Raw genomic sequence first — 11,255 nt, 5'->3', positions numbered from 1 at the left:
CCCCCCCCCCCCCCCCCTTTTTTCTTTGCTCCCCCCTCTACCCGACAATTTGTCACTGAATCAGAATGACCCCCACCCTTACCTGGCAGGCCCTCTCCAATGGGGCCAGGTCCGCTTGCAGAGCATTTTGTAGCGTTCCAGGCACGGCTCGTAGGCCTGGCGGAAGGCGTAGCCCGCTCTCCTCACACGGACGTTCTCCATCAGGCCCAGGTAGCGGACCTGATGGCAGACCAGAGAGTCGGTGAAGATGTGGGAGGCCTTCTTGTCATTGGGCTTGATGCACCTGAGAAGCAAAGAAAGAGGCTTATACACTATTTTTCTATGGAGGAACATTTACCTGAATAGATTTTAGAGATACATAGTTGAAATTTCAATATTAGGTCACAGTAATTTAAAGAACACACACACACACGACTTTACCGGATGTAGTTTGGGTTCTTGGTCTGCAGGTTTTTCATCAGCGTCCCCACTGATGCTCTGAACTGGAAACCAGCAGTCGGTGGTCTCTTCAGGTTGACTTTGCCAGGATTGCCCTCCGGGAACAGCTGTTTGATGAGGCTGTGGTTGGCCTTGTACATCGCCTGCGACAGGTCTCGGTATAACAGGTCGTTGTTCTTGTCTACAAAGCCCTCTACACGGTACAACACCTTGATGTGGAAGAAAAAAAATTATCTGAAATTACAATGTTTACTTCTCATCATGCACACCTGAACAAAAACTCAACTTGCTACTTTAAGTTTGTAAGTGAGTGCAGGTCAAGAATTTAATTGTCTGATCAGATGCATAAATTCAAAATTTTACAGTACTACCTATATCTCCTCTGTGTTTTTTTTTTTTTTGCATTCCCTTTACAGCGCTCCGCTACTTATTCCTTGTTGCTAAGTACACAGACCAATGCCCAGTACCTTGCCGGCGTAGTGCTGGATGCGGAAGCAATTGTGTGGCAGGCTGTGGTCGGTAAGGAACTTTGAGTTCTTGCTGAGGCGGCTCTCAAAGTGCTGGTGTTCAGCGCAGATGGTGTTCAGTTTGTCCAGGAAGGTCTCGTCAGTGACTGTGCCCGGCCTCAGGCACTCCTCGTCCAGCATGGCCAAGATGCCATTCTGGTGCTGCAATAGCAAGGTGGGTATTAAACAGGTACAAGTCTTCAATACGCGTGCATCATATTGAATTATTGATATATATCATTGATACATGTTGAATTATTCTTTGTTACTGGTCTCTAGCCATTGTTTTGTTGCTGTTTGCAAAAAACGCTTGCGAAAAGTGCTACAGAAGCAGTTAGATGTGAATGTGGCGTCATGCTTTAGTGGTTTGTGTGGTCTCTGATAACTGGGGGACTTACATTCTCAATGAGGTCACAGATAATAGCATTGTTGAAATATTCAATGTTGGTCCACTCGATGCCCTGTAACAAAAGAAATTACAGTCAAATGGGACAATGTTTTTTTTCCTATCTTGAGCCAACAAGACATAATTTCCACAACGGCAAGACTCAACAACTGAGAGGTTCATGAACCTAACTCTATTTCAACACAACACTGAGCCCCTAGTCAAGTAGCTAAAGGTCAGTCACCTAATCACAGTCAAACAGCCCGCAACAAGTACTTGACTTCTCACTGTAGAGATCCAGATATGGATGTGTTATTTGTTTCTTTATTATTGTTAAATATGTTTAAGTATGCACCAACAACCAAGGCATGTTCATCAGACAGAACTAACGGTACTGATGCAGCAACAATCAAGCACAAAAAGATCCGGTGTGCCTGCCTGTTTGTTGATGCTAAACACAGCTGATGCCTAGTAGCCACAATGGATCGCAGTCACAACCAGAGTTGTTCAGTAGCAGGTCATTTTCATGCGTATACTCTTGTCTTCTCTCCGTTTGGGACATCCTTTCTTTGTTCTACACAGACATAATCTCCTCCAGGCCATAGTAACTGCCTATATTTAAGTGCCTATTTCTGTTCATATTGTTTTGGAAATGTGTCATTTAAATTCAACAATGCTGAACACAGGATGAAAAAGAAAAATTCTTCACATTGCACTGACATGTCAGATTCTAAAGAAGAATCGGTGCTGGACTAGTGGTAGGTAGGAGGAAAAACAACAACAACACTGTTTTGTCCCCAGTCTGTTAATTCTGGGCTGAATGACTGGAGAACATGAATGTATGATTCTTTAATGTGTCTCGAGCTCTAATCTCAAAACCTCAAACGTTTTACATCGTTATGAACTGAGGTTATACTCCGTCTAGACACATTTTTTTTACTAGCACTTAGCATTTACATGGGGAAGTTGGGCCTAATGAGAAGAAATGTCCTGGTGATACTAAATTGGCAAGGCCCCATTAGAGTTCCAGTTATTAGTCCTAATTTAGGCATTCTTTGATCACACATTTCAGTGCCGTTTGGGTTATTAAATCCATCCAAATGATGCTACATCCATCTTCATTGCCATATTTGTCTTTGCTGGGTTGTTATGTTCACTAGGCCTTCTCTCCTGCTCAGGCTCTCCCCATCATCTGAGTAAGGACAGAGGAAAGAGGCTTTCTGGAGCATTGAAAAAAGGCCACTTTCCCTTTAAAAACACGCCGTGGCAACATCTCATTCACAGCTGCTAATGGGGTTGGGAACGTAGCTAAGGTTGACGTTAGCAAGAGTAACAGATATTTTGAGGGACAGTTGGTGGGGGGGGTGGGGGGAGAGTGTGCAGAAATAGGTGTGGCTTAAACGGGTAACTGGTCAAATCTGATTGGTGGTCCTCCCTCCTTCCTCAAACGCTGTGGTATTTTCCCATGCAGTACACTGGACTGAGGCCAGGAGTGGAATCTCATTGGTGGTGGTGTGTTAGTGGGGAAGGGGTGTGGGGATGCGGGGGTCACCACTGCAGCACTCAGCATAGATAGGGCTCTGAAAACAAACGGAGCGTAAAAGGCCCACGACGGGGGAGTGTTTACTCTCGCTGGAGTGAAGGATCACTTCCGTCCCCGGGACTCCACAGAGGGGGAAAGGGGAGGGAATGAACCCAAGAGTGTGATGGACGACGATGGAGATATAGGGGAGGAATGCTGATTTCAGAGGTTCAACAGATGAGTGACAGGACCGGGTTGGGCTCCCGCTCCAGGGGGAATGTCAACACAACAAATTCAGTGGCGACACGTTGAATGATGTAGACGTACAGTTGCAGGTGAGGGAGCGTTTCCAGGGCTACAGGATAGGCTCCGTGGGTAATTTATCCAATTGTCCACTACCAGTCCACTCTTGGGTACATGGAATTTGTGTGTGTTGCATGTGTGAACGCCGAGTATACCAGCGTACCTCTCTGACGTACTCTTCCTGCTCCTCGCGCAGGGTCAGCTCGATGAAGATCTGCTGCAGCTTCTCGTTGCAGTAGTTGATGATGAACTGCTCAAAGCTGTTGTCCTGTGGCAGCAGCAGAGGGAGGAAAGAACTGTTAGTGCCAGCCGTTATATATGTGGAATCATAGTGGTGCCTGTTAACACAAGGCTTTTTTTTTTTTAAACTACAAAACGAAAGAGAAAGCAGAACTTTTCCATATTTGTTAAATCTGTTACATTTTCAGAACTCATAGAACATTTCAGAGCCCTGCTCTTGTTGTTTTAGCTGTTCTTTATAAACCACTACTCCGGCTTTAGTTTTTCCATTTCCCAAAGCTCCGACTGCATTCTTTCTTCCCTGCAAACATTCATAAGCATGGGCACTTCTTTGCCCACTTTTGCCGTTTCAATCAATTTCCAGCAGTGTTTTATTAAAGAGGGCGGTCGTACCAACACAAACTGATGAGGAGGCTTTAGAGCATGTTTAGACACATTTTTCTTAAGAGACGGTTCAGAGAAGGTTCATGGAATTTAGATTTACTATGAAGATAGGATTTTGTGAATTTAATCTGAGGACTACATCCACAATGATGCAATCCCGGTTTCAAAATGGCAAACTCACTTGGCCAATGCATTAGTCTAGCAAGGTGGTTCAATCCATTTAAGAGAAAAACCTTTCCTCATCTCATCAGCCTGCAACGTCTTTTTTTTTTTTTTTTTTTACTGTGCAAGCAGACTCTTACATGTGAAAAAGTAGTACATCTGATAATACCGGCAATAATCAGCCTGAACAAACTATGACCTGCAGCCTACTCTTACCACGTCATTTTAACAACCATCCCTGGACACCCACATCATCGATCTGGACAGCGAACAACTGATACCGGTATATTTTGCCGATGCCAGCTATGATAATGAACTCTTATCAGAACACGTTTCTGGAAATTGGCATAAACTTCATTAAACATTGACGGACTGTTAACGATTTAAGAGCCACGGGCATTTTTACTCCCCGCACTTCTCAATTATGACCATTGAGTGGTGAGTCATGCTTATTGGCAGATGACCCTATTGTGTGGCGGGTTAAGTTAACATTCATTTGCTTAGAAAGGACACAACGGTGGTTAGAGAGCAGCGGGTTTAGTCAAAGAGCTCAGAGTGAAGGACAAGGCAAGGTTTCTCTGTGACCGGGAAACCGAACACACAGCCTTAAGGACATCGGGTATTTATTTTAAGACTTGATTTCCTTTAACAGAGAAACCAAAAGGTTGTCTTCACTCCTAGCAAACACACACACACACGCACACACACACACACACACACACACGCACTAGCTTGTCTATACCCGAGTGGCAGCAGACAGAAATTTGACAGACTTTTGTGGTAACCCTAAAATATTTCATCTGCAATTGAGCTGTTTAGATTGAGGAAGCCACCATCTTAAAACTATGTTTTAAGGGAATGGTCCCATTTCTCAGAGTACATGTGTTACATGTTGGGGGGGGGGGGGGGGGGGGGGTACAGTGGCTTGCCATGCTTATTACAGGGAGGACTGGTCCTTAATGGCATTGCTAGAATACATTTTGCTAAATCGATGCACAGGCGTTCTTTGCATCGATTCAGCCGCATGGCTGTATGCTGTACACCAGAAGCCCTGAAATCATCTTTAATGAGAGGAGCTGAATTAGGTGGTCTAGTGTTTAGATCACAGCATGCACAGTGGCACAGCACACAGGCCGGTGCAGGTGTTACTTACTCTATCCTGGTGACCCAGACACAACACAACAGTGAGAGGAGAGGAAGGACTTGAGAGTGAATGTGGTGAACAAGCAGGGATATAAAAATAAAGACATATTGGGGGAGGGGGACTGAAGGCCTCAAGCAACAGGACAAGGACAACTTATTTAAATCTCTCATTTAGGCTATGTTGTGCACTCAAACCCTGCCATGCATGTGTTTGCATGCACATACTTGCATGCACCTTGATGCCCAAACGGCTGGTCCTTATGCAATTAACATAATATGTACCTACTGCTGTACTGTGCAATGTAGCTGAGGTATCAAAAGACATACTGTTTACTGTGTCATGGCTTTCCTAGTCAGTGTAACATGTGTATTAAGCGTTTCCTTTGGTGTTTTGAGTTGGGATTTGTCTACGGGTGAAATGCTTACTTTAATGTTAAATTCCCCTGCCGCAAAAATCAAAAAATCTAAACTATTTCAGCCCTGGGAGCGATAAAGCTGAACTAATCGGATCTGAACGTGGTTTTATCAGCCCTCACTTACTGCCTCTCACAGGTACAAAACCACACATGCAAGCAGCCGGGGGCTGAATCATTTAATCCATGGATGGAATTAAAAAGTGTTTTGGTGGTCAGATCCCGTCCCTGTGGCTTAGACCAAGGAGAGCGGCATTGATCTGCCTTTTGACTTACCTCAAAGATCTCAAAGCCATAGATGTCAAGCACACCCATGACCTTGTGGCGAGCTTTAGTTTGTGCCTGCAGGGAGACAATAATGACATTAGAAATACACAATGCATAAATACTATTTAACTTAACATGAACAATATTGCAAAATAAAAATGGAAAAATTGATAACTGAAAGAAAAGAGCCCCCCCCCCCCCACACTTACTTTAATGCTTTCGTTGATCCTGGTAACTAGCCAGCTAAACAGACGACTATAGAGATTTTTGGCAAGAGCGTCTCGGGCATAGTAGGCCTGTAAATAAACACACATTACTGGTGGTGAAAAACAAGCACAATTTCAATCTTATGACATCTCTACACACGCAAAACAAATCAGGGTCCTCCAGTCTCTGGATCTCAGAACTCTTCCTCTGCTTTTGGAAACAGCATCCACGTCATATGAACAGTCCAAATGAACTCACTAACCTCTCAAATGTGACCTACATTTAAAATATCCACAAGGAATAAGGCTTATCTATAATGGAGAGATTTTCATGTAGCATTGACATGGATGAGAGTCGGCAGCCAGAGGAGCAAGTCAGGGGGAAGAAATGGCCTGTTTAAGCCCTGTAAGTCTGTCTGTGTGTGTGTGTGTGTGTGTGTGTGTGTGTGTGTGTTAGTGTCAATAGAAGTAGGGCAGATACACATTGTTATAACTGGTGCAAGACAGATTTGTAACTATCCCTCTGACCTGGGCCACGTTCAGGGTGGTGGACACTTTCTCCAGCCTTGCTTCCACTGTGCGGTAGCTGAACGCTCTTTCCAGCACTGACTGTTCAATCCCCAGCAGCTCACACATCTCCTTCAAATCTGCAATAGGGAAAAAGAGCCAGTGATACACATGCAGAAAAAAGAAAAGGAAAAAAAGATGCATTTTCTCAGCAAAAGTGGCACGAAGAAGAATCATGCCACGGTCATGGAGGAAAATATGTAAATGTACCGTTTGCCTACAGAGAACACAGCTGTGGTAGTAATGACACAAACAGCTCTTGTCACGCAGAAATATAAAATTCAAATAGGTATTAGGTAAAGATGGCTGCAGGAGCGATCAAACCAGGCAACAGGGGCATTGGCTCAATGTGTGGGTCAGAAGGTTTAAAATGTTAAAACATTCCCAATAAATAAAAACAATATGAACAACAACAAATATCCGACAGCTTGTCGGATATTTATCGGATCATAAACAAACCCAGTACAGTTGTTCAATTTATCAAAATAAATATTTATGAAGGAGAGACTTTTTTGCTTGCCGTTTGTTGTCCGTCAAACTCACCGTTTTTGTCTTTGATGCGGCTTTCGTCGCTGCCGTTACAGCGCGACTCTGGCTTGAACTCTATGTCGCCGAGCTTTAAAACGGCTGCCACCAGCTCCAGCACCGACTGCACCTCGTCCTCCATGAAGCCCACGATTTGCATGGCATTCTGGGGGGGGGGGGGGGGGGGGGGGGGGGGGGGGAAGGTAATGAGTCACAGATCGGCTAGGGTTGTTAAACTTTAACAACAAACTTTGACAAAAGGATTCAAACAGGGAACTAAGCTATAAATGTACTCTAATGCCACTGTGACCACGACTGCGCAAACACCAGGTCTGCTTGTCAACTGGCTCCCCATGTCCTTCCATTCAATGCAATTTTATTTATAGTAGCAATTTATAACAAGAGTTATTTCAAGACACTTAGAGTTACAGATAGAGTAGGTCCCAACAGTTCTATTAGTTCCCTCCAGAGCAAGCAAAAACTCCCTTTTAGGAAGAGACCTAGGACAGCCCCAGGCTCTTGGTCTGACAACCGGTTGGGGTTGTAGTAGTTCATGGCATAGCAGGGCACAGCAGGACGTAGCAGGGCAGCACAGAGCTTAGCAGGATGTAACAGGGCATTGCAGGACCATGGCAACATGGCCTCCCTGATCCAAGGCCCTTCTAACCTCTAACTCAGACTGAGGTCCCTATTTTGAGCGGCTCTAGAGTGCCTTTATTTGCAGTGATTTACAAAATCCACGCATGACGAGAAAATAAGAGACATGCATAAATCCAGAAAGAAAATATATTGGCTCAATCTACCTATGAAAAACAACAAACTCCACAATTGAATATTGAAATATATGAACTGAATCCCAGTCTATCATACATGTACTAAATAGGAAACAACTTCCTTTACTAAGCAGACAAAACAGCCAGTTAATAAAGTGCTTTAGATCATCGTGTAACTAAACCCCACGGCCTGTGTCTTGTTTTAAGAAGCACTGAAATCTTTTTTTTATTTGTTAAAATAAAACCCAACAGTTAAATACGGGGGGGGGGGGGGGGGCTTCATAACAGACAAGGCCATACTCATTGTTTAGTGGGAACGTCTACACGCGTTTCCGGTGGTGAAACACAGCTGTATGGGGAATCCCATGAAAACTCCATGTGAGAGGTGATGAGAAGCAGGATGTGAAATGCAACAAGGAAACAAGTAAAGTAATGTCAGGACGGACTGCAGGGGCACACACAGTAGCCGGGTGGAGCATGCTGGAGCAGGACTCATAACAATAGAGTGTAGTAGAAAAAAATGTGTTGCAGACACAACATCCCCTGTGCCACCGCCAGAAAGGATAAAGAGTAGAGGGGACAAGATGGTGCGTGCATTTTGCACAAACACATAAAAAAAAAGAAAGAAAAAAAAAAAGAGAGGAAGCAGCTGCCTGGTCTCCTGCTGCCAGTGTGTTGAACCGTTGTTGACAATTGTTAAATGCTGTACATGGAATTCCCAGTTCAATACATATACACAACTAGGAGTTCAAGTGTTAGTTCACTCTCAAGTTCAGGTCCAATTCAAAGTTCACCTGGTTTTGCAACAAGTAGGTGTGTGTGTGTGTGTGTGTGTGTGTGTGTGTGTGGGGGGGTTTGGTGTGTTTTCACAATGCGGAAGATTTTTTTTATATTCTGCCGACACTTTTATAACCTACGCTCCGTTAGTTAGTTCAGCCCGGGAGATAAGGAGAAGTCCGACCTCCTCTAACCTCTGTACAGTGGTTCGATTTTTTTCAGCATGATGCAAAAGGAAAGTCGCCGCTGAACAAACAGTGCTGTGATGAGTGGGGTTATTTAAAGCCCTACTCGTTGAACAAAAAAGAAAAGAAAAAAGAAGGTAAACATACGTAAGGATTTGTTTTTATTATTTTAGAAAGGTGAGACTTTCTGCCCGTCCCCAGCAGATATTTCAGTTTAGTCTTTAAAAACGAAAACTGTGTTTGTGTCTACATTATTGCACAGTGTAATAACATTTAGACAAATAATGTGAATACTCACTTTGACTGTCCTGAAGTTGGCCGCGTCATCCAGCCCATTGACCACGGCAGAGTCCAGGCTCAGGTAGTTGTACTTGCTGTAGTCCCGATCCAGCTTCAGCTTCTCTGCGACACACACAAACACATATGGCTGCTATTGAAACTTCATGTGTTTAAAGCTGGATAAGTTTTATTTACATTCAATTTTATTTACACAACCAATGAAAAAAAAAGATATTGCGTTTTTATAATGATAGTTATAAGCTGCATTTTGCTACGGCCGCATAGATAAAAAAAAAAAAAAAAAATCACTTGAAGGTACAAAGGTTCAAATGTGACACCCTTAATACAACTTTATCCAACCCTCAGGCCATAGTCGATCCGAACACAGTTTCTACACAGTGTATGCTCTTAGAGTTACGGCTGTGAACAGTATTGTGGAAGATCAATTGGCCCTCTTAAAAGCCCTCCTATCCTGTAGCAAAGAAAGCTATTCCTCTAGTGGGTGCATGTGTCAGATTTCATTAGTGGCTGCATTAACTACAGCTGAATCAGGCCCCTATGATGTGTGTGTCTGTGTGTGTGTGTGTGTGTGTGTGTGTGTGTGTGTGTGTGTGTGTGTGAGAGCTGTTGTGTGAGTCAATGGCCGTGATGTTGTTCTCCTGTGTTTCGGACATTAAACAATGCCCTCTGTCCCACAGCAAAAGCAAATAGAGGGACCAGGTTTCACGTCTGGTCTTTGTTCTCTGTGCTGTACACTTAGGCAGGAAGACTGGGGTCATTAATGCATCGGCCATGTGTTGGGTGCAGCTGCATATTCTGATATCCACGGAAGACTTTTGCCTAAGGAATGGCATGCTGGCGTTTCCAGGTGACAGTTAAAAAGAGGAAATTCAAATAAGGAAACAAACTCCATGCTCGCGCTGACCATCCCAGTCTGGTGCCTGACGCCCAAATCAAAACAGTGTGTCAGGTTCCAACGATGGCGAGTGTCTTGTCCTCTGGACATGTCTGCTAAGTTTGCTACTGTAAAGTTTGATTTATTACTTCCTGTGAGCAGACATGTGTATAATCTCAGACCAAAAGTTATTCCAGGCAATCCCGCTGAATATATGACAACCCCAGTTTGTGGTTGAAAAGAAGGGCTGATTTCAAGTTTTCAGTTTTTTTTTTTAAACTGCCACTATTCTCGGATCCAGAAGCACTTTAATCTTAAAGTTAAGTCCCCTCCCCCCACCACACTATCCACAACATTAATTTAACAAAAAACTACACTAATAGTTCCATGTGAAGCATTCCAGCTATTCCAGCTTTTTTGACGACTTACTGAGTGTGTCATCTGAGGCTCCAGACAGAAGCTGATAAAAGATGTGGAAATTCCTCTCTCCTCTCGGCTGTTTCACCACACGTGACTTCTCCAGCAGATCTAAAAAAAGAGTTAAAAGGACGACAAAAGGAAACAATGACAAAAAGTCATTTCCTACTCTACTGTGATTCACTGAGGTGTCCTTGAATAGTAAATAGGGGCCGACCACACCCAGACAAAAAGGAACCACGCAAGGATATCAAAACGTCAGCCCTTTCTCCTGGGCTACCGACCAAGTGCAACAGTACCTGATTAAAAGGGGACCCATCATCTGCTCCCCGCATTAGGCTGAGTATGATTTAATTAAAGACCAACAGCAGAGCTCAGCATGTGAGGCATCTTCACTGCCAATCTGGCTGGATAGTAGCTTTCAATTTGTCTGGCTGGAAAACATCTTATTTTAGGAGACTTAAGGGGTGAGAAAGAAATATCCATATGAACTGCCATTTTAACCACGGTCAAATTTCCAGCCATGGAGAAAAAAAAAGAAGAAGAAACAGAAAGAAACTGCAGCTGAACTTCATAAACTCTGACTCACCAGTCTGTGGGTGCTGAGAGGACAAAAGTGCCACTTTGCAGAGTATCTTTGGACAGACTGCAAGCACCTACCTAAAGAGCCCTCCACAGGGACCTGGGCCTGTCAAGAGTTAGCGGTGGGTCAGGCTGAATGTGAATCTGTGGCACCCACTGGCCATGAGTCACGTAACGGGTGACAACATCCATGACTGCAGAGGCTGGCAGCGGCAATACAGAGTAGAGCCTGACTGATATATCGGCAGGCCGATATTAGGCATTCCCCGCTCAATCGGTATTTACA

General features: G+C 44.0%; 1 protein-coding gene across 13 annotated transcripts in view; it reads right to left on the bottom strand.

The window, feature by feature from the left end:
• The window catches only part of myo1b (myosin IB), a 61,033-nt gene that overhangs the window by 12,566 nt on the left and 37,212 nt on the right, over nucleotides 1–11,255 (bottom strand). For 8 of the 13 annotated variants that reach the window (XM_034886648.1, XM_034886652.1, XM_034886651.1 and 5 more), the window contains exons 8-19: nucleotides 10,400–10,498; nucleotides 9,095–9,198; nucleotides 7,080–7,227; nucleotides 6,498–6,616; nucleotides 5,973–6,059; nucleotides 5,773–5,838; nucleotides 5,094–5,099; nucleotides 3,318–3,422; nucleotides 1,343–1,405; nucleotides 906–1,106; nucleotides 421–647; nucleotides 83–283 (exon numbers count right to left, since the gene is read on the bottom strand). In XM_034886648.1, coding sequence (XP_034742539.1) covers nucleotides 83–283; nucleotides 421–647; nucleotides 906–1,106; nucleotides 1,343–1,405; nucleotides 3,318–3,422; nucleotides 5,094–5,099; nucleotides 5,773–5,838; nucleotides 5,973–6,059; nucleotides 6,498–6,616; nucleotides 7,080–7,227; nucleotides 9,095–9,198; nucleotides 10,400–10,498 — 1,426 coding nt within the window. The remainder of the gene's footprint in view (nucleotides 1–82; nucleotides 284–420; nucleotides 648–905; nucleotides 1,107–1,342; nucleotides 1,406–3,317; nucleotides 3,423–5,093; nucleotides 5,100–5,772; nucleotides 5,839–5,972; nucleotides 6,060–6,497; nucleotides 6,617–7,079; nucleotides 7,228–9,094; nucleotides 9,199–10,399; nucleotides 10,499–11,255) is intronic. The other 5 variants (XM_034886649.1, XM_034886658.1, XM_034886660.1 and 2 more) reach the window with 1 other exon arrangement.

This window comes from Etheostoma cragini, chromosome 11, assembly GCF_013103735.1.
Source record: "Etheostoma cragini isolate CJK2018 chromosome 11, CSU_Ecrag_1.0, whole genome shotgun sequence".
Classification (NCBI taxonomy): domain Eukaryota; kingdom Metazoa; phylum Chordata; class Actinopteri; order Perciformes; family Percidae; genus Etheostoma; species Etheostoma cragini.
This window is presented reverse-complemented; position numbering and strand designations above follow the sequence as displayed.